The 24,420-nt window shown below is 37.6% G+C and overlaps 1 protein-coding gene across 6 annotated transcripts in view; it reads right to left on the bottom strand.

Annotated features, from left to right (window-relative positions):
* IFT88 (intraflagellar transport 88) overlaps positions 1-24,420 on the bottom strand; it is a 115,651-nt gene that overhangs the window by 8,008 nt on the left and 83,223 nt on the right. For all 6 annotated transcript variants that reach the window (XM_069080581.1, XM_069080578.1, XM_069080582.1 and 3 more), the window contains one exon: positions 22,433-22,499. In XM_069080581.1, coding sequence (XP_068936682.1) covers positions 22,433-22,499 — 67 coding nt within the window. The remainder of the gene's footprint in view (positions 1-22,432; positions 22,500-24,420) is intronic.

Genomic DNA, 24,420 nt, shown 5'->3' with positions numbered 1-24,420 from the left:
CTGGCATTTGAGGCACCTTCGATTCTGAAGTTGCCCATTTCCTAAAACAAAAAACAAAACCTCCAAACTTTTGCTTCAAGCTATCTTCTTTCCCTCTTAAACTTCCCAAAAGAACTGTTCCTACATTTCTTCACTTCCTCATCCACTCCTATATCCTTTAGCCTCTTGTCACCCTAATAAAACTGCTTTCTCTCTCTCTCTCAAAGGTCTCTAATGACCTCTTTATTGATGAATCCACTTCTTCGGTCCTCATTCTCCTTAACCTCTATCAGCTGGGTCTAACACTAGTGCTAATCTCTTATACTTGTTCGTCATCATCCTTGACAATAGACTATTAGAGTTCTTCCCCTCTCTAAAAGCTTCTTTTGTGCGTCTCCTTTGCTGACTCAACCTCCTCCCATACCCTAAATATCCCTAAGACTGTGTGTGCCTTCTCCCAAAACCTGTCTTTTTCTCGGGGTCCAAGGCTTCAATTAGCACCACTACAAAGATGATTTCCAAATTTACATTTTTCCAGGTCTGACTTTTCTCCAGAATTTTGGTTCCATATTTATAAGTGTCTGCCAAATAGCTATCACCACTCCGATGTCCTATAGGGATCTTACATTTCATGTGTCAAAAACTGAACATCATCTTCCCCTAAAAGCCCTCCCTTCCCTAACTTTCCAGCGTGTTGCTGGTACCACCATCCTCTGAACCACCTTGACTTTAAGCCTTGGAGTTATGACTCATCCTTTCCCCCAAATTTAATCACTTGCCAATTTCAGTTGACTTACCTCCACAATGTCTCTTGTATTCATTTCCACTTTTTTAAACCCACTGCAACCACCCTATTTCTGGCTCTTATTACCTTTCAACAGACCATTACTGTAAAAGTCTCTTACTTTACCCCTGTGTTGCTAGTGTCATGCCTCCCTGTTGATTCTCCAAAGTGAAACCTAGGTAATCTATGTACTTCACCATACATATTATAGGATTCCTCTGTTCAAAAGCTTTTGGTGGCTCCCTGCTGCTAACCAAATAAAGACTAACCCCCTTGTCCTGGAAAATCTTCAATGCTCTAGATCCAGTCTACTTTTTGAGCGTTACTTCATGTTGTATTCTAGCGCAGCTGGATAACTACTAGAATCTGTTTTTGTCCTCTCTGTTGTTCTCCCAATGAGAGCAAAAGCACTGGGAGAGGAGATTCCATAACTAAAATGGATTCCCTTCTCCCCATCTCTCATAATTGAAATGCCTCCTTTCCCTCAAGGTCCAGCTCAGGTTCCACCTCCTCTATGAAAAGGAAGGGTAAAGGATTTCTGGTTTCTAAAATTTCTCATGATTTTGGGTCCTCTCCTTTGCTCTTAATACTGAATTCAGCTGAGCAATATTTGGTGAAGGTGCATTAAAGCTGAGCATAAACAAGCAGCACCCCACTGAAATTTGTAACACTGACCTAGCCTTGCTAATTACCCGAGACAAGGTCTATACTTGGGGGAAAGATTTCCATTAACTCTGAGTCAAGGTGGAAACCAGCAGCTGAAGCCCCATGAAATTAGAAGGCTGGAGGTTGAAGATAAGGGCAAAGGCTCTTCATTTAATCTGTTTTGTCTATATATGGTAAAATTTGAAGAAATGCCCCTCAGTGGAGCCAACCCTTGATGTTATTAGATGCATATGAAAGTATAGTATATATGTATAAATATAATAGTATAAAGTATATATGGAAACACACACACATATGATGGAAAGAACATGGCTGGATTTGGCATCCTAAGACTTGAAATTGAATCTGGCTCTTTCATATTCTATGCAACCATGGACAAATGCCTTTCCCTTTTTGGGTCTCAAGAGTCCTTAACTGCAAAATGATGGATTGGACTGTGTGATCTCCAGGGGTTCCTTCCAGTTCTTAATTGCTACCTTGTTATATACTGACAGGCACAGACCAAAGAAAACGGGTCGGGGTGACTAGGTGGAGCAGTGAATAGAGTACCAGCCCTGGAGTCAGGGCTCAGACACTTAACACTTACTAGCCTGTGACCTTGGGCAAGTCTTACTTAACCCCAACTGCCCTGCCTTCCCCCTCCACAAAAAAAGGGGTCACTGGTTTGACCCCATCCTACAAGATGCCTCCCCAGTGGCATAGTTGTCTGAATTTGGGATGGATAGGAGATATAAAAGTCTACATTCTTCAGATCTACAACACAAAGCCAATGCTTTCAGTGCAGTCATCTTGCCTAATCATATACTATGGTCTTCATTTTGGGGGACCAGGGGGAGAGAAGTAGGATAGGAAAAATTCATTGACATGGTCAAAAGGACTGAAAAAGAGATTGGGGGGGGGTGTAAGGGAGAGCTAGAGGAAATCCTACTCTATCAGCAAGGGAAAAGGAGGCTGGTGTTCTACAAACCTCAGGGAATGGCTAGTGACAGCTACCAATGTGCAGGTGACCTTTTTCTGGGTCTTTTTATTTATGTTATGTGGGTACCAATGGAGCACTCAAGTTATCTACTCTTCCTCACTCTTGCTAGATCATAAGCCTATCTTTTAGTCTATCTACATTTCCTCAGTTACATTCCTTATATACCACTTTTAAAGTGTGAGTCATCACTGGAAATATGCTGCAGCCTACTTGTACCCAAAAGCCATCTCTGTATGTCCTTTTGGGTCACCACCTTAACCCCTCGCTTACTTTGATACCTTGAAGATTGTGGTGTTCCAAGATTACTGATCATTATAGCATCCCTGGGAGAACAACTCTAAGTTATAGACTAAACAATGGATTTTAAAAATTAATTTTTTTTTACATTGTCTCACCAGCCCCTTTGAGTATTCATGGATCTCACTGAGGGGACCCTGTGATGTTGCACTGAATGGGGTAAGCACAATAGCATTTGCAAACAGAAGCATCTAGAGGACTTTTCCATCATAGGGAATTTATCTTTCTTCCCATTTGGACCTTGAACAAGAATCCTCCATTAACATGGTGAATGACAATGGTGAGCACAACTGTTTCATGCCTCATCTGAGGTTAATAAGCAGAGGGCCACTGAACAGAGTTCTATTGCCCTTTGATTATTCTTCTCTTCTTAATCTTCAATTTCTTTGCTTAGTGGATCCTTTCCCATTGCCAACAAACCTGACCAGATCTCCCCCATATTAAAACTCTTATTTTCATTTCATCTTCATCTCACTAAGACATGCCCTCAAGATGTCATCCTTTATCTCTCCTCTTTACCACATTCAAACCTCTACCTGCTTGCCTCCCATATGCTTCTCAACCACTTGTAATCTAGTTTATGAATCCACTATGTAACTGAAACAGTTTTCCAAGGTTACTAATGATCTCATAATTGCCAGTGGCCTTTTCCCAGTACTCATCTTTCTTGATCACTCTGCTGCTTTTGGCATAGCTAACAACTCCTCTTCTTCCTGGATACTCTCTGTTCCTAGGGTTTTTGTGACGCTATTTTTCTTCTGACCCTGTTATTTGTTTGACACAATTTCCTTTGCTAGATTATCTTCTATGTCTTACCTCCTAGTATACCTAGGGCTCTCTCTGTCTTGGATTTTTTTTCTAATTAGGTCAGAGGTTCTTAACCTAGGGACCTCCAAGGGATCTATGGCTATATCTCAGGGGGTTGGCAAACCTGGATGCAAAAAAATTATACCTTTATTTTTCACTAATCTTTTGTTTTCTTTATAATTCTATATCTTCTATTTTATGTGTTTAAAGAAAAGGGGCGGCTAGGTGGCACAGTGAGTAAAGCGCTGGCTCGGAGTCAGGAGGACCTGAGTTCGGTTCCGGCCTCAGACACTTAACACCCACACCAAAAACAAAACTAGCCATGTAACCTTGGGCAAGTTACTTAACCCCAACTGCCCTCCAAAAGGCAAAAAAAAAAAAATACTAAGAGGTGAAGTCACAGGCTTCATGAGGTTGCCAAAGGTGTTCATCACACAAAAAATGCTAAGAATCCTTGCTTTAGGTGATCTCATCAGCTCCCATGGGTTCAGTGACCACTTCTATGGAGAAAACTCACAAATCTACACATTCATTGTCCTTCTTTCTCCTTAATTCTCTGGTCCCACATCACCACCTGCCAGCCAGACATCTCTATCCTGGTGCCCCACAGGGATCTCAAACTTAACAAGTACAAAACAGAACTTATCTTTCTCTCTAAATCCATCCTTCCTTCTAACTTCCCTATATCTGTTGATTTTACTAACATCCTTCTAGCAACCAAGGTTTGCACCCTTGAAATCATTATCATTAACTTTTCCCTTTCGAATCACCCAACATAACTAATCAACGACCAAGTCTTCCTAATTCTATTTCCACATCTCTCTTTCATTCCATTTCTACACTCACTTGGCCACAATTCATAGGTCAGGCCCCCATTTCTTCGGGCCCAGGCTACTGCAATAACTTAATTGGTCTGCTTTCTCTTTCCTAATCCATCACAAACATAGTTGCCAAATGCCCTGCTCAAGAAGCTCCAGTGGTTCTTTTCTGCCTCCAAGACCAAGTACAAACTCCTGTATTTGGCATTTAAAGCCGTTTACAACCCTATTCCACCCTCTATTTCCAGATTTATTTCACATTACTCACCATCATGTACTTTACGTTCCAGCCTCTGTCATTCCCTAGGCCTGGAATGTTCTCTCTCTTCAGTTGCATCTCTTGGAATCCCTAGATCTCTTCACCTACCTGAAGCCTTTCTTGGACCCATTCTCCCCCAAGTAGTTAGTCTTCTCCTTCCACTGAAATTATTTTGCATTATTTTGTTTATGCTTATCTGTGTACATGCTTTATCCTTTTGTATAGTGTAAGCTCCTTGAGGGTAGGGACTGTTTTGCGTTTGGTCCTCATATTCCAAGCACCTTTGTGCTTTGTGAATGGTAGGTGCTTAATATATGCTCAACTGAATTGCATTTTATCAAAGAATCTCACATGATTTTCACATATTCATGAAAGAATCCTTTTTGCAAGAGAACCTTTTGCTCTACCAAAATATTTTGGGGGTAGGGCATGGGGAGGGGAATGGAGAAAGATATTCACCTAATAATAAATAACAGTGAGCTCTTTTTTGTTTTGTTTTTTCAAGGCAATCAGGGTTAAGTAAGTTGCCCCAGATCACACAGCTAGTAAGAACAGTGGGTTCTTGTATGCTTCGCACCTTTCAGTCAATATATAGCCTACTGTAGAGAATAATTTGTGAAAGCCTACCAGTATCCCTCTCACATCTTCATTAATGATACCCTCCATATTTATGTAGTTCATTTTTATGAATATTATATAAAGACATGGTAGTGATTTTCCCCCCATTCTTGTTTCTTCCCCTCCCTGAAATAAAATGATCCCTCTGTGGATTTGTGATTTCTTAAAAATCAGTCTTATTACTTTATTGATATACTTCCCAAGGACCTACATTTAATGATGTATATTGTAACCCTAAATACAGAAGGATAAGCTCTCATGAGTAGTGTAAAAATTAGATCTGTGGCCTTCTGAATCAATAGGAATATTACATGAATGTAGTTCTACCTGGGAAATGGAGTAGCAATCTAAGCATGTTAGTGATAGTCACAGAATATTTTATAACTTGTTTCCAATGCTTATTGAGGGAACAGTTTCAATGGCTTACCAAACCTCTGCCCAAGTAGGCTATAATTCTTTGGAAATAATCCTAAGGTGAGTGCTAAGAGTAAATTAGGAATACACCATCCAACTCTAGTCACCGACTGACTTTAAGAAGAGAAATAAGCTTCAAAAGAGAAAGGTCTATTACTCTGATAGAAAAATAAAGGATCTATTCCTGGAAGATAATTTATGCTGCCCATCCAGAGATGACTGAGTTGCAAAGATATAATAGTCCTAAGAGCAGAAGCTCCTTGAACCAGCATGTTATTCCAAAAGCAATGCACTTAGCTTAAACAGCTGTAATTACTGGCTAGATTAGGAGAGAAACTCCTAAGCCTTCACTAGTCAATATGAAGAGTGTCAGGCTATGGGAGTCTAGACACTAGTGGTTTACATATAGGGATCACCAACCCAGGAGAATGGTAAAAGGTGATGGAATACTGTTGAAAGTTAATGATATATCAGAGCACATTGCAGAAGTATGCCTCTGTGAGAATGCAATTCTCTTCTGGGAACTGTGATAGAGAAGCCATTATGGGCTAAAGGATGGTATTTTGATATTCCTACTTTTACAAATTCTTTTTGCCCAAACCTGTGTAGGGAAAGTAAGGAAATTCCTTCCACTGATGTTGAACAGCAACTGATTTGCACCTTAGGGAGTTGACTAGGAGGTTAAGTTACTTGACCAGGGTCATACCCTATCTATGTATTATTAATACAAATTTACTTTTGTTACATTTGATATATTTGGCGAATGAGAAGGCATAAAGCTGTCCAATGGAACTGAATGACTCAGGTTTCTGGGTTCAACCTGAGAGGAAAACAACTCTTTCACTAGTACCACTGATACCTTGAGAGTTACATAGCAATGGGCTAGTGGGCAAATCTCTCTACCTCTATGGACCTTGTTTCGGAGGTTACCTAAGAGCTAGATGACCTCAAAGTTCCCCTCCACCTGTCATCTATGATCCTGTGCACAGGCATATGTATTTTAATACCTTTACATGTTTTAGGCATTCAACAACATAAGTATTTACTGAGTGTCTATTATGTACAAGACACTATGCTAGGTGTTTTTGGTGAAATAAAAAGATGAAAACATACTCCCTGTGCTTGAAGAACTTATAATCTAGTAGGGAGAATAAGACAAATACAAAAATTGTAATGATACAAAACAAAGAATTAAATGCCATTAACAGATACAAAGTCTCTGTTTCTTTATTTCTCATTTATATTTATAGGTGTTTGTCCAGTCTCCCAATATATTGTAAGCTGCTTGGTAACAGTTAAGTCTTTGTCACTCCCCCATAGTACCTGAGCACTCAACAAATGTTTCCTGACTGTATTTCCCCAACCAAATTCAGCAAAACTTATGACGTGACCTTCTACCCAAAATGCTTGCTTACTCTTGGGATACACTTTGATAAGCAGAGTATAAACATAAAATTAAAAGCCTGCATTTTTAGAAAATATTACACATATGCCTTACTTTGTGGAAAAGGTACAATGGACAAGTCAGCTATAAAGTTAACTTCTGCTCATTGTTTATATTTTTTTATTCCCTTACATCATAACATTAGAGATATAGTCCTTGAGGAAAAATATTGGCCCAAGGACATAATACAAATAACACTTAAGAATGCAGCAAACCTTTTAAAATCACAAATGGTATTTACAGGATACATAACTTTAAAAATTAAGCTTACTAATTCCAATGCTTAAAATGTCATAAAATGCAAGTACTGTGCTAAAACAGAAAACATACCACAAACCTCCCTCCTTCGGGGATAAATACAAATTAAGGAATTGTGATCTATGGAGGACCTGGCCCTTAAAATTCAGTTAATTCAGGAAGACAGATACTTCCACAATTTTTGTGTGTGTGTGTGTGTGTGTTTTTTTTTCCAGGACATTACCTTAATGGTTGTTGACTATGAGACATCTGAGTTGTATAGTACCTACTGTCTGTTTTACTTTAGTCTGACCACCTGATCAGCAGCACTCAGGGTTCTGGGGTTCTTTCCTCTTACAAGCGAAGCTAACTTTCCAGGGAGTGCCAGCAGTGAGGTAGTTTTGACTGACTTTTTTTCACTGAATTGACTAGATGTTTTGGTAGCGAGTAGACATAGCCTTAAAGAGAAATTCTGCATATAAAATAGTAATGTATTTTTACTTCAAATAGTTAAAATATATCTATTTCTTATGTTAATCTTGCAAAACACACTAAAAGTATCTTGAGTTGAATAATGGACAGACCCCCTAGCTGGGGGTCCAGGGACCTGGGTTCCAGGCCCCCGCTCTGCCACTAAGTGGTAATATGACCTGGGGCAAGTTACCACCTCTCTGGGTCTTATTTTCCTCACCTGTGAAATAAGGAGCTTGGACCTGATGACCTTTAAGGTCCCTTCCAGCTCTAAGATCATATGTTCCTATAATATAAAAAGTCCTGGTTAGGCTTGACTGCTTTTTCAACTATGATAAATAACTTGGACTACACTAATTTAGAATTGGTGATAATGTAGACATCAGCTGGGCTGAAATTAATTTTTGAATACTATATGAAGAACAGCTTACTAAACAAACTAATGTGAAACGAGGCTGCCCAGAGACACATTTAAATTACTAATATGAATAGTCTTAAAATACTATCAAGCACTTTAAAAGCATATTTTGCATATAAACGAATTAGATTTGAATAGACTCAGCTGTCTAAGGATTTCCATATTAAAATGTGAGATCTTAGTATTTTCAAGTATTGTAAATGGAAGCTTAACACTCAAGTGCAAATTATGAATTCTTGAATGGGAATGTTATGAACAGTGGCGGATTCCTTTAGCGGGGAGAAGGAGGATTCTGGAGAAGCGGGGGTGGAGCTATACAGACAGAACAAATGATTTAAAGAAAGAATGATAAAAGAAAATGAGAAGGGGTGGGCAGCTTCCTGTGGTAGAGTGAACAAGTTACTGGACTTTGAGTTTAAAGGACCTGGATTCAAATCCTGACTCTGCTAGTTTTTAGTTTTATGATGTTGGGGCAAGTTATATCACCTTTCTATGGGCCTCAGTTTCCTTATTTGTAGAATGAGGGGGTTGGATTAAGATCTCTAAGAATACCTTCTAGCTCTGAATCCTATGATCATAGGGAAAATGACCTATAGAATATTATAGGATCTTTTTTTTTGTTTTTTTTTTTTGGAGGGGGGAAGGCAAGGCAATTAGGATTAAGTGACGTGCTCAAGGTCACACAGCTAGTAAGTGTTAAGTGTCTGAGGCTGAATTTGAACTCAGGTCCTCCTGACTCTAGGGCTGGTGTTCTATTCACTGTGCCACCTAGCCACCCCTATAGGATATTTTTGATAGCACTAGTGGTATCAAAAGTTGGAGAGATAAGAAAGGAACACAGGATTTCTTATTACTATATTATATATACTATATACTTCACAATTTATAGTATATACTATATACTTCACAATTTACAAAGTGTTTTTATATACATTATTTTATTTGACATCCTCAGCACTCTGAGGATCACAATGGGGGAACTTAATACTCTCAACTGTGAAACCCCATCTAGGGTCTTCAGTGTCCACATTGATAAGTATGTTACATTGCCCATCAGATCTAGTCAGCCTCAGCCCAGCTTCACGATCCACCAAGACCACATTATGGCAATGTGCATATCTCCCTGGCTTTTTCTGGCTACCACTCCCCTATGTATGAGGTTTCTCCCTACTACAATGTAAACTCCTTTAAGGCAGGGATTGCCTTACTTTTGTATTTGTATACCCAGTGCCTGACACATAACAAGCTTTTAATCCATTTTCATTGTTCAAGTGCCAGCTCTAGGGGGTCACACGATTATTAATTAGAAAAACAGGACTCAAATTCAGGTCTTGGTATTCTAATGTCAGTGCTTTTTCCACCACTGTAGGCTATTAGAAGAGATGGAAGAAGGGTGGGGGACAAAGGAAGGGAGGAAATAAGCTGAGATGATAGAAAGGGTAGCTAAACCTGGAACTGAACAAGAGAAACAGGGTTGACTAATCAAAAGAACTGAAACCCCAGGGATTAGGACCTAGAGAAAGGGTCTGTGGACTCAACTTGGAAGTGGTAAAAGAGAATCCTGAAGGGATTTTTTTAGTGCTTCAAAACTGCGCCAAGAGAAACGAGTAATGTGAAATTACAACTGAGACACACCTCAGTCATATGCAACTTGAACTCCAAAAGTTCTCCCACATTAGAGTTTAGTTATTTACTTGAAGCCAAGGCATTTGAAAGGGAACTGATGGACAGCAAGAGGGTAGGTAGGAGGTGGAAGGTAGGGAAGAAGTCAGGATACAGTCCAATTTTTGATAAAAAAAAAAAAACCCAACGTTTTTTACTCTTGGGTGGTGGCAACAGAGAGCATATGAGAAAAGGAAATCAGTTTGGGTGTGGTGCTATACTGGGTTTCATGAAATAGTTTAAATGTGTAAGGTTTTATTATATTTTTCAAAACTGAATGTATTTAGAATAAGCAGAGCTCAGTTTTAACATATTAGATTTTAACATGTAATTTGCTGCAAACATTATTAGAATAAATGTGAGAATTCTAAAATAAGTAAAAATTAAAACTGGTCTATCATATAAGGTTTATAACTCATATCAAGAATAATAAATTACTAAGGAAAAAAGAATAGCTTGGAAGGAGAGAAATGGAAACTAAAATCATAGTAAAGTGTTAAAGGAAATGAGAAAAAAACTAACAGGAAAATATTAATGAGATAATATAAGTTGGCAATTAAACGAAACATTTTTCTCATTTTTATCTAATTATGAAAGAAATAATGCAGAACTTTTCTGCAGAAGTTAACAGACAATAGCAAAGATTTTCTGAGCTCTGAGTAAGATTTGCTTAGTGTTGTCTATAAATAAAATACCTGTTTAGATTTTAAAAACATAAATTAATAAAAATATTATTTAAAAGATTGTTCCATTAAATGATAACAATATTTTGGTCAGCATGTATAATTAGATTTTATTTCTTGCTACAAAGAAAAATACACTATAGTGCAACCCTGAAGCTTCATTATCATATTGTATTATATTAAAACCAGCAGTAAAAGTTTCTAATTTATAGTTTAGGAACTAAATTTTATTATAAAGATGAAGGAAACCATAACATTTTTTGTCTATTAAATGGTAGGTACCATGAGAGGCAGGGTGGCATAGTAGATATGTGGTCTTGGAATCAAGACTACCTGGATTCATTCCCTGCCTCTGCTACACACAAATTGTGTGACAATGCTTTGATGTCTCTGGCAACTGTCTAAAAATGTTAAGTTACAGATGAGTTGCCTGTGAATTATTCTGGGTGCATAGAATTTCCACACCAGTGGTTCAACAATTGGTTGAAATCACCAATCCAGACCAAAAAACCAAGCAGTACTTTTAGTATATTCAGAAAACAGAAGCCTGCTCATGTAACAGAAAAAGGGGTAGACTAGGGAGTGATCAAATTGAAGAATTCCCCAATTGAACTGATGGGACACATGGAACTTCTTCCTTCTGCCAGACCCTTTTAATCAAAATAAAATAATTAGTAGGTATTCAGTTAAAATTGCACTGAATAATAATAAAATGTTAATTGTTTTTCCCCTAATAATTCTCCCAGACCTAATATTTTAAGTGCTATTAGATTATTAATCAACCAATAAACAAATATTTATGACTACTTACTTAAAATATATATGCTCAACACTGTAATTGATAGCCTCTTAACTTCAGGTAAGTCCCTAGGCTCCACAACACACTTCTAGAAATCTAGTATTGCTCCCCAGTGTAGTGATGTCTCATAGTTTGGCTACATTTGCCAAGCTTCCTTCTGCTTTACTGCTATGCTAGTAACAAAACTACAAAAAAAAGCATTGGTTTCTCAGAATCCTCAAGACAGCCAATTTATTTCTAGCTATTAGTTGATACTTTGAGAATGTGGCATACAAGTTATTAAATTTCAATACTGTTGCCACATTAGGATGATTAATATGTACAAATATTTGTAACAAAAAGTTTCATATGCAGTATATGTAATTTGCCTAACTCCACTGCACTGGATATATAATAGTGGTACTACAAATTCAAGCTTATGATTTAGAATCAACAGAAATAGATTTTCATGCAGAGTAACAAATCACTGTATAGTGACAAAGTAATTTGAAAACCTTAACATGCTCTATCAGTATTATTATTTTTTAATTAATAAGAATGATAAGAACCAGCTTAAGGAGCAGGGAGTAGGCATGGGGGGTGGAATCTAAAGTCTGGTCATCCTGTGCCCTAGCTGAGGAAGAATGGAGGTAGGTGAGGTCATGAGAGTTGGGCAGGGTCCTTAGGCCAGATACCCTAGTTCAGGGAAGGAAGTATCTCTTAATTATTTTCCCTTTAAGTCAGTTTTTCTCATTATATGAGAAGTAAATTAGATGATTCTGTAACTTGGGATTAGTACTTGAGGTGACAGAAGGGCAGGTCAGACTGCAAAATGCCTGAAAGAATCTTAGGATGCCTGAAAATTAGGTGTTTGATCATGGGAGTAAGGCCAGAGAATGATTAAAGAACTGACATTCAAAGACTTCAGTCAGAAACTGGAAGATAAATAGCTGTTGTTGTTTTTAGTGGGAAGGAAAAGATAAACTATCATTAACTAAAAATCCAAACTGAACTGGGGAGACAGCATAGGACTGACTTGGAAGTTGGAGGGCTTGAGATCAAATCCTCCTCCTGAAGCTTCCTAATTGTGTGATTTGGGGCAAATTCTTTAACTGCCCTGATTTGAGTTTACTCATCTGTAAAATGAGGGGGTTGGACTAAAAGGCTACTGAGGTCCTATCCTACTCTAGATGCTCATATGATCCTGTGAATGAGGAAATCTACCAAAACAGAGGTAGAACAGGTGAGTAATTATCATCAGAGAGATCAGACACAGTGAGAATGGGTTTCAGCTGTAGGAAGTCCAGTGCCTAGGACAGGACCACATAGCCACACACATAGCCAAGGGAACAAAACAGGTGAGGAGCTGATTTAGCAACAAGACTATCAACAATGCTGAGTTACTAACCTAGGGCTTTTATTCCTTTCTTTTTGGAAACAGGATTGGTCCTAGAGTCTAGGACAAGGTTGAACTTACATGCAGCTCTTCTTCTCTCCTGTCCCACTCCAAACCCAATTGCTTGGTAAAAACGACTTAGCAAAAGGAACCTAGAAAAGAGACTTCATGGGGGTACACACCAAAGCACCAAGTGAATGTGAATAAGGTGAACTCACCCATAAAACAGATAGCAGAATGGATTAGAAACTAGAATCGAACAATTTGCTGTTTACAAGAGACATACTTGAAAGACACACAGTTAAAATAAGGGGTTGGAGTAGAATCTATTAAGCTTTAGGTGTAGTTAAAAAAAGGCAGTGGTAGTAATCATGATGTCAGACAAAGCAAAAATAAAAATAGATCTAATTAAAGGGATAATCAGGGAAATTACATTTTGCTGAAAGGTACCAAACACAGCACAGAGATATCAAAAATTTTTACAGCAAGTTTCTCTGATAAAGGTTTAATTTCGCAGATATACACTGTGTATAGAACTGAGTCAAATTTATAAAAATAAAGTCATTCCCCAATTGATAACAGTCAAAAGATATAAACAGTCACTTTTCAGAAGAAGAAAGCAAAGCTATTCATGCATATACGATAAAATTCTCTAAAATCACTTATGATTAGAGAAAGGTTATTTAAAATAATTCCAAAGTAGAACTTCATACCTATCAGAAATCACAAATGCTAGAGATGATGAGGGAGAATAGGTAGACTAATGTACTTTTTGTGGAGTTGTGAACTAGTCCAACCATTCGGGAAAACAATTTAGAACTGTGCCCAAAGGGCTATAAAACTATGCATACCCTTTGACCCAGCAATACCACTACCAGGTCTGCATCCCAAAGAGATCAGAGAAAAAAGGAAAAGATCTAAATGTACAAAAATATTTATAATAGCTTTTTTTTTGTGGTGGCAAAGAATTGGAAACTGGGGGGATGTCCGTTAATTGGGGAATGGCTGAATAAGTAGTAGCATATGATTGTAACAGAATACTATTGTGCCATAAGAAATAACAAAGGGGATTGTTTCAGAAAAACTTGGAAGACATATAAGTTGATTGCAAAGTGAAGTGGGAAGAGCCAGGAGATCATTGTACATAATAACAGCAATACTGTAATGATGATCACCTGTGAAAGACTTTGCCACTCTGATAAATACAATGATCCAAGACAATTCTGAAGGGCTCAAGATGAAAAATGCTATTCATCTCCAAAGAGAGAACTGATGAACTCTGAGTACAAATTGAAGCATAATTTTCTCACTTTATCTTTCTTTCTTTTTTCTTTAAAATATGGATATAATATGGAAATGTTTTGCATGACTTCACATATATAAGTGATATAATATTGTTTGCTTCCTCACCAAGTGGGGGAGGGGTAAAAAAGAGGGAGAGAGATAATTTGGAACTCAAAATTTAAGAAAAAAAGAATGTTAAAAATAAATAATAAACTTAATATGCACACACACACACACACCATCAATGTTCCAAATTCTATTTGGAATCCCGGGATGGCTTATTATATTATAAACCAAAGAAGTCTACCACACAAATATACTTGCTATTGTACTGTTTCCCACAGCCTACTTATCTGGTTTCAATACTGTAGGTACAAGCAGCATGGCTCATTCTCCCAATCTGCATTCTCCCTTATTATAATCTCTTCTTCATTTTTCAAGTTGCACTTCAACCTGGTTGACCTACTGTCTACACCATTCCACCATGTCTTCTGGAAGCCCTATTCTATCGTCAATAAATTCTCCTATTTCCTCAGATTTTTTTTAACCTTAATACCATTCACTTGAACTTTGGCAACAGAACTTCTTACCTCCTCCAAATCACATTTTGAATTGCCACCAGAATAATTTTTCTTACACACAGCCCTGGTAAAAAACCTTTAATAGCTCCCTAGGACCACCTAAATTCACTTAAGCTCTTCTGCAAAGTGTCTTCTTGTATGTCTCCAGATCTGGGAGTTTCATTAACAGGATCTCTGACTCTATCATCACTCTATTATTATAGACCTTTTCAGGGTCCTTACAAGGTTATAATTATTAAGGAATAACTCCAGCTCAATAGTCTGAATCTGCCCAAGTTTAACCACATTGTATTGTGATTTTTTTACACCAGCCATACTTTTTGACACCCAATCTCTTAGGAAGAATGGGTCTCATTAGATTTGTCTCTATGGGACCATGAAGGTTAACTGTACACACAGCAATCATGCTCAATATCTTAGACAGGAAGGGATACTGATTTCTTGTAATCTCTACTTTCTGCTAAGTTGATGTCATTTACCAACACCTCTCTATTCATGGGTAGAAAAGGCTTCTTAGCACCAGCCTCAACAACTAACCAAGCAGAAGATACTGCTCTTCAGTGGTTGAAGATCCTCTTGTAGAAGGCCTTTGTAGTCTATGATCTACTAGGTACAGTTTACCTTTTATCATCTACCAAGTTATATGAGTAGGCAAGTTCAGGGGATTCAATATAGGTCAATTCAAATCTGGTTTTATTTAAGAATAGCAAAATGGAGCTTACGTTGGGTAATTTATTTCTTCTCTTTATCCATTTCAGGATTATCTGGGTCCAAGGAGGTATTTATTAGCTGCATGTTATCAAAAGAATTATAAATTTCTCTGGTTCTGTTTCTACTGCAAAAATCTTCAATCATTTCCTACCATCTGAACAGGATGGTAACAAATTTCATTTAAAAAAACTATGGCAGCCACAAGAACTATAAAAAACTTTTAAGTAGCTGTAGTACTCAATAGATTCTTAATAGACATGAGATTCTGACCAAACCAAGAACTAAAGACAAAGAGTTCCTACAAAGAGGAATCTTTTCAGGATGATCAAGTCACATCATATGCACAGTTAAGTAGTTTTTAAAAATTAATGTTTCTTCTGCAAGAAAGGAAACAAAATTTAGTAAATGAACTTTGGATGGGAAAACTTTAAAATAGACTAGTGGTGGTTTGTTAAAAGAGGAAAAAAACAAGAGTAAAAGAGAAAAAAACCATGTAAGTATGTATATATGTATAATGTTCTGGAATATAAAATAAATTATAAAATACTGAGGCATGATGATCGAATTTTACTTTAAAATTGTTCAATTTTCAGTATTTGATTTTAGGATCTCATATCAATGAAAGATTCCTAATACAGAAGATTATGCTAAAGAATGTTAAAATTCTGTGTTGCTGTCATTCCTTTGGTCTCATTATACTTAATTTTTAGATTTTTGTCACATCTGAGAGGTTTCTTCAAATAACTGCATGGGGATATTGGTCTCAGGTGAAGGAGTAAGACTACCTGAGTAAGCTGGAGCAGATCAGAAATCCAGTGGTGACCTGAGAGGGACTTGGCATTATGGAAAGGGTTCTAGTATCAATACAGTGTACTCTGGGACCCACATCAAGCATTAGCTAAGTACACTTGAAAACACTGGCTCAGACAAGTGTTTAGGAACTCTGGCCAAAGGTTCAAAGATTAATATGGCAAGTGGGGGTAGGGCTGTCCTTGGGCATCACTTCTAAAAATTTGAGAAATACTAGGAAAGGTCCCCAGGAACCTAAACTGAAAACATGTGGCCAGGAGCCAAGGCTGGTCTTTCTTGGGGATCCTGGGGTCCTCGAAGGGCAGTGGAGCTGGCCCAATTTTAATAAGCAGCTCTACCTCCTCCTGAGTTTTTGTATGGCAGTTAATGAGCTCTTCTTCCGCATGCTCAAAATTTCAGGGAACTTCTAGTTCTTTACCTCAAGGGAAATTACATCATCTATTCCCAATGTGCTGTTAAATGAGGGCAACATCCAGCTGTGCTTGGTGGTCCTCATACAGCTTCTTTGAGATGAGATACAGTGTTTTGTTTGTTAGCTCCTTGGCTGTCAGAGATACTCCTGGTACTGATGGAAAGAAATCCCTTGGGACAAGTTTCAGAGTACACTTCTAAGTCTAATATTGAATGGCCAATGTATGAAAATGAACCTAGATCTGGGAATCTTTTAAGTGAGAAATTCCTGTGGCATAGAAGCCATGGCAATCAAGTTTTATAGTTCCAGAGAATAAGTTGTGCTCATTATGGAAGGCTTGGGAAAAACACATCTGCTATGAAGTGCAGTGAGTGGCTGCATTTGAGGGAAGGGTTTCTAATGGAGCTTATGTAGACTGGGATGAATGCAAGTGATCCATGATAGTAGACTCAATGAGCTTTGGTGACTGAAGGGTATGAGAAGCAAATGGGAGGGAGGTCAAAGAGGAATGTGAGATTTTAAGCCTGGATAACTAATTGGAGGAATCATAGTACTGAGAACAGAAATAGGGAAGTCAGTAGAAAGTGAATTTTGACAAGTTGCATTTTGGACATATTTAAACTTGATGTATTGGCAAAGAATTCATATGGAAATATTTCCTTTGGAATATAAGCCTGTGGAATATATCCACTGTTTGATAATGGCTAGTGAAGAATCCTAGTCAGCTTCCAAGTTGCTTTGATGCTCACCATGCTATCATAACCAGGATTCAGGCGGACAGGCTTAACCTGAGGAGACCAGAGTGTCATGACTCATGAATTCAGCCCTGAAAAGATCAAGATCTTGTGACCCATAAAGACAGACCTTCAGGCTGGATGAAATTGTCAGAAATTGGTAGGAAGGGAAAATATAGGTTCTTTGAGAAAAAGGCACATGGGGCATCATTTCAAAGGTAGGTCTCAAACTGGACACTCAGTTTGTCTAGCGGAAGGTCAGTCAGTCAATAGCTATTTATTAAGTGCCTTCAATATGCCAGGCACTATGCTAAGGTCTGGTAATAAAAAAAGAGGCAAAAGATAGCCCCTGCCCTCAAGGAGCTTATGATCTAATGAAGGAGACCACAAGCAAATAAGATAACAAGCAAACAAATAGGTACAAATAAGCTATATATAAAATAATAGGAAATAAGGGAGGGAAGACAGTAGAATTAAGATGGATTAAGAAAGCCTTCCTATAGAAGATGGGATTTTAGTTGGGATTTTTAGCTAGGGAAGATGGCAGGTTTAGCAAGAAAGATGGATGTGTTCCATCCTAGACAAACTGAGTTTAAGATATCTACTGGACATCCACTTTGAGATGTCTGAAAAGCAACTAGAGATATGTGACTGGGTGTCAGCAGAGAGGTTAGGTCAGAAAAGGTAGATTTGAGAATTATCAGCATAGAGATGGTAATTAAGTCCATGGAAGTTGATGGGATCCCCAAGTTAAGTAGTTTAGAGGGAAAAGAAAAGAGAGCCCAGGTCTCTGGGACACTTATGGCTAGAGAGCATGGTTTAAATAAGGATCCAGCAAAGAAGAATGAGTGGTCTGATGGGAGGAGAACCAGGAGATAATGGGGCCCTGAAAACCTAGAGAGAACAGATTATCAAGGAAAAGATCAACTGTATCAAAGGCTACAGAGAGGTTGAGGAGAAAAAGGATTAAGAAGAGGCCATTGTTTGATAACTGGTAAATTTGGAGAGAACAGTTTTAGTGGAATGACCAGGTCAGAAGCTAGATTGTAAGGGGTTAAGAAAAGAATGAGAGGAAAAAACGTGGAGGCAGTTTATTATAGGTGGCCTTTTTAAGGAGGGTAGCTACAGAGGTCAAAAGGTGTATAGGACAATAGTTCTAGGGGATGGAAAGATCAAGTGAAGGTTTTTTGAGAATATGGAAGACATGGGCCTATTTGGAGGTTGCAGGGAAGGAGCCAGTAAACACAGAGAAACTGAAAATATGTGATATAGTGTGGGTGACAGAGTGATCAATCTGCTAGAGGAGATGGGATGGCATGGGATCATTTAAGCAGTGAGAAGATTTAGCCATAGCAAGGAGTAAGGCCACCTCATCATGTGAGACAAGGGTGAAAGAGGAGATAGTGACAGGAAGTGTCTGATTGGTATGAATGAAGAAGAGGGGAGAAGAGGGAGTTCATGGTAAATGGCTTCAATTTAAAAAAAATATGAGGCAAGATTCTCAGCTGAAAGGGTGGGTGGGAGGAGCCAAAGGAGATTTGAGGAGGAACAAAAAGATTTAGAGGAGCTTTTGTGGAGTGGGATAGTAAATTGATAAGGGAGGCATTACTATACCTAGCAGCAGTAAGGTCTAGTTTAGGTTGTGTAAGATAAATTTGTAGTGGACACAAACAAAAGAGTTGTGTGATTGTACCTTTGTTCAGCAGAAAGTGTGTAGGAGCCAATGTGATAGATGTTAGGAGTGATCCAAGGCTAAGGCTTGCATGAAATCAGTGAAATGATAAGGGAGCAAGGGACTAGAGAGAAGGGATGGTATAGAGTTGAACTGGTTCACCAAAGGGTAAAAGTGGGAATACAGAGGAGAGGGCCAGGGAGTGAACTGGAGGACTGAGGGACTGGAGGTTATGGTGTGGGCTAAGAGTAGGGTTTGGTAAGGGAAGGAAGAGGGAGAGATGGAAAGCCAATAAATTATGGTTATATAAGGGGATTTGAGAATTCTTGAATATGGAGGTAGTATATTTGTGAGTGATGGCAAGATGACCATGGGTATGACTACCTTTGTGTGTGGCTGAGGTGGGATGGAAGAATGGATCATGGAAAGTGAATAGGTTGAGGAACTGAATGGTTAGGATATTTGAGGAAAAGTCAACATACATACTGAAGTCTCCTAGCATGAGGATAAGAGTGGGGACGGAAAGAACTATGAGTCATGTACCAAACTCATTCAGGAAGGAAGGGGAGTGACCTGAAGGTCTGTGGATAACAGCAAGCAGGATTTTGATTGGGCAGTAGAGATGAATATCATGAACCTCAAAGGTGGAGATGTTACTGAGTGATGGAAGTAGGGAGAGAACTTGGAAGTTACAATGGGGAGCAAGGTGTAGTCTAATTACCGCTTTGACTAGTGAGCTGAGGGGGCATGTGTAAAGGTACAGCTGGTATTGGAAAGAGTGGCCAGGGAGGCTGTGTCATGTCGGGGGGAGTCAAGTTTCAGTAATAGCTAGAAGATGAAAGGAATGAGAGAGGAAAAGATTAATGATGAAGGTTAAGTTTGATGCCTATATGAACAGGTATTTCAGGGGGCAAAGTAGAAGGGCTAGGTAGAGTTTGATTGAAACTTTGGGCTATGAGGGTTGAGAGTGGTGGGACATGGAGAATGGGGTTTGGATAATGACCTATAGGAACTCAGAATCACTGGGATGTTTAGGATATAATCAGAAGAGACAGCAGCAGGCTGTAGTCCAAATGTGAGGTGGCAGAATCATAGAAAGGGTAGTATTCAAGATATGGCAAAGCTGAAATTGACATACCTTGGCAAAAGACTAGATATGGCAGGGTGAGAGTCAGTGAGAAGCTGAAGATGACACCGAGATTGCAAGCCTGGGGGACTAGGAGGATGAGGGTGACTTTGACAGTAATAGAGAAGTATGGAACAAGGGGATGAGGTGGGGAAGCTTTAGGAGAAAAGATAGTGAGTAGTGTCTTGGACATTTTAAGTTTAAGATGTCTACTGGATATCTAGTTTGAGAAGTCTGAAAAGTAGTTGGGAATGTAAGATTAGAGGTCAGCAGGGAGTTTAAGGCCTGACAGGCAGATCTGAGAATCGTGAGCATATAGGTGGTAAATCCATGGGAACTGATGAGATCAACAAGTGAAATCTTCTACAGGGAGAAGAGAGTCCAAGAAAGAGCCCTGTGGGTTATCTATGATTAGAGGATGTGATATGGATGAGGATACAGCAAAGGAGACTAAGAAAGTGTGATATGTAAAAGAAGAACCAGGAGTCGCTGGTGTCCCAGAAACCTAGAAAGAAGTTGGTATCAAGAAAAGGGTGATCAACAGATCAAAGGTTGAAGAAAGGTCAAAAAGAACGTGAGGGGTGGTCTGATAATGGTTCCACTAGATAGGTGAGTGGTGTCAGAGAGATATAGTACCATACAGTTCAGAGACAGAAAATCTAGTACCAAATGGCAAGTCAGAGACTTAAATCATAAGAGAACAATTCAGGAACACATTTAGTTTGAATTTGGGTTACCAAGGTCAGGAAGCAAAGCTGCCTCAATGGTCCTTTGCTCAGAACCTTTCAAAGGCTCCCTTGTTACCAAAGTAAAATTCAAATGCTTCTTCCTGGCATTTGGGACTACAAACTGATGCCTCCTCAATCTAGTCTTAACTTATATTACTTTCCATCACAGAGACTATCTTTTGGCTTAACTGGACTTTTCACCAACACCCATACCTAGAACTTTCACATTTAAGCTCTTGCTCACATTAGGCCTCCCCCACAACTTGCTGTTGAGTTTTTACACATCCTTTAAAGCTCAGCTCAAAAGCCCCCTCCTTCATGAAGCCTTCCCTCATCCCACCAGTTAGGAGTGACTGATCTTTCCTCCCTTGGATCTCACATGGTACTTGGCATTTTTCTAATGCATTTACCATATACTGTATACTATATGGTTCTGTGCATGTGTCCCTACTAGACCTGGAACTCTATCAGGGCAATAACCATGTCTTATCTGAACTTTCTAACTCCTCTAGTGCCTCCTACAGTGCTCTGAGCAAAATAGTCACTCAATAAATGTTGGCTGGATTGATTAGAGTTTTCTTTTTCTCTACTTAGGAATGGTACTGGTTTCAGGGTCTTCGTGTGAGGATAAAGCTTTAGGTGAAAATTCACCAGTTGAGAAGGTAAAAAGGACATAGGACAGGGAGTTAATCAGGTTAACTGCCTAAGTATCAACTTTTATTCTCCTTGATTTGATTGCCACATTATAAATAAGTATCCAAGAATATAGTTAGTCTATGTACATGACTTGGGTCATGTACATGCTATAGGAACATGCATAGATATAGATATATCTATATATCTAAGTATTTATATCTGTATCTATCTATGGCATATATATATATATATATATATATATATATCAACTTAGCATTTATTTTCCAAATTAATTAATTAATTCATCAAGACTATAGCATTTCCAAAACTCCAATGGGACAACATTCCTCTAAAGTAAAAAAAATTCCATATTGATAGGGAAATTGAAACACAGAGAAAAAAAAGATCTTGTGCAAGGCAAGTAATGAAGCCACAAATAGGAATGAAGAGTCTACTACTACATTCCACTACTTCTCATGGTACTTTATTAAAACCAGAATTGAAAACAAAAATATAGTAAAACCTTATTTTGGTATCCATAATAATTCAACCTGAATTTGATTTGAAGCTTATCTTTGCATTATTTATAAAAAAGTATTTGCTAAATAAATTGGTAAAATAAAATTTTAGTAAGAATGTTTAACTAAAGATAAAACTATATTCAAGAACTTTAGAAGCATTCATTTATATCATTACTATGCTAATAAAAACTTTAAAATTTAACCATTCAGTTTCATAAGACCTAACTTTTTATCATAGTCTGTTAGAGAATATAGGTGAAGTTAATGAAATGATATTTATTTTAACATATAATTATTATTTTTTCATTAATTTTAAAACATTCAAGTTGGTCTCTCCTCTCATTAATTAGAATATGAAGTTCTATCCCAGGCAAAAAAAAAAAAACCATACAGTTAACAACAACAACAACAAAGAGATATCAGGGAATACTACTTTAATTTCTTCTAGAAACCCACATGCTAGAAATTTGACAATTCCACAGCCTTAGAAGAACTGAAAATACTTACCGCTGCCCGCACTTCCCTCTCTTTTGCTACGAGAACTGCCACTGCTGTCTCTGCCAGACTTTATGCGCTAAAGGAAGAAGAGGACAGTCAGTTTACCACCACAAGTCCTAGGTACAGTAATACAGCGATGCAGTCCCCCTGCAGACGGTTCAAGGCTGCATATGGGCCAAAGGGCTGACTTTTTATCAACAGCGCTCTGTATACTATAAGACAGACTTTTTTATTACTCTTCTCAAAGTTTGAATCTAAATCTACCAGTACTTGAAGGTTTATAAAGACACGAAAAAGACTGAGTTGAAAATTTATAACTGGTATTTGTTAAGACAAATGCAAAAACCTACAAAGCCTTGGAAAGATATTAAAAATGCCATTTTAAGTTCTGACTAATCTTTATGTAATAAAACTCACATTCAAATAATAATTACTTATTATGAATGTTTATGGACAAAGTGTGCAGGGAGAAGATATAGAAGATGTAGAGGAAAGGAAAAGTGACAAGGGAATATTGACTACCAGCCTTACATTTATTAATACCCAGCACAGCATTAGTCTTCTGGGGTGCGGGGGCTAGGGGAGCAGGAAGGTTATTTTAGTTTGTTTTTTAAATCTGACTTCTAGAATAAGGGTACTCTTAAAAGCTTCTAAAACATCTGTCCATTAAAATGTCTACATTCTTGGAACTATCCCCTTCCTTTGCCTCGCACCACTAAAACATTATAAACATCTTCCAGCTGTGTTATTTTTAGGTTTATGTAAAAAATTTACTGTTATTTTGTATTTTGCACAAGTCTTGGATTATGAGTATTAACACTGGCTTTGCCTCTAATTAAATATCTATATTTTCACGTGTATATGTTTTAATTACAAAAGTATAGCGTAATTCAGTAAACATGTATTCATTTGCTACTTGTTTACCCTGAAAAATGGACCCAAAGCTTTAATACGTTAATACATAATCTGGCTGAAACTACCTTTCGTCAATTAATAAAATAAATATACAAAAAAATAATTATTGCAAGAGACAAACTGGTTGTTCAAATAGATTAGATTCCTAAAAATTACAAAACATAATAATTTCAAAATCCCTCCCACCCCAAATTATCTTTTAATTTTTCAAGACACGTCTATATGATAAAATAGTATGCAAGACTCAGTACTTTTGTATATAATAGGATGTAACAAAAACCTTTTCAAATAATGAAATACTATGATTTTGATTTTATTTTCATTTTAAATTCTCAATACTGACTGATAATGTCTGGTACTCATTCTCCAGATTTATGTTCATAATGCACAATGAATTATATATTAACTCAATAGATAAACTTAATGCTTACTTAACTTTAAAAATTTGCAATCTAATTTGAAGCTTTGTGTAAATAGTGTTTTTGCACCATGTCCTAAGGATAACAAATCTGGAATGTGATAGAGGAAATAAACTCCAGGGTTCTAATATTTTCATTGACACTATGGTATAACCTTTTTTTAAAAGTCACTATTCTAATAGGTAAATAATGTGAAATGTTTTATATACAATACTGTGTTATCTCTGTAATAATTTGTATGAAAGTTCTTCCTGTTCAAAACCAAGAAAGAAGGCAGTTTCAAAATTATAATAAAAATATTCCTTTAAAATCATTCAGATAAGGTTTTAAGATAGAAATCATCATGTGTATATTATGTAGCATTTATAATACATAAATTTCATCATTAGTCTACTCATTTCTATCCCAGAATACCAACTGTTTCCATCTTAGAGATAAGTTAGCCAGGAACGTCTTCAGCCTGATGAATATTAGCACTGCCTGGATAATGGATCTTATCTCCTGGCCCTTGAATGGTCTAGAGAGTAGGGGTTCTTAACTAAGGATCTGGGAACTTGTTTTAAAAATTTTTTTTTATAATTGTATTTCAATATGGTTGGTTTCCTTTATAATCCTATTGTAGCAGCAAGCACCCCAAGCGCGTCCTCAGGGTTTGCTGCCCAT

Source organism: Petaurus breviceps, unplaced genomic scaffold (genome assembly GCF_028583685.1).
Source record: "Petaurus breviceps papuanus isolate PSGF00001 unplaced genomic scaffold, PetGlider_PUasm1.0 91133, whole genome shotgun sequence".
Taxonomy (NCBI): Eukaryota; Metazoa; Chordata; class Mammalia; order Diprotodontia; family Petauridae; genus Petaurus; species Petaurus breviceps.
The sequence above is the reverse complement of the archived record's forward strand: the minus strand, read 5'-3'. Positions and strand labels throughout refer to the sequence as shown.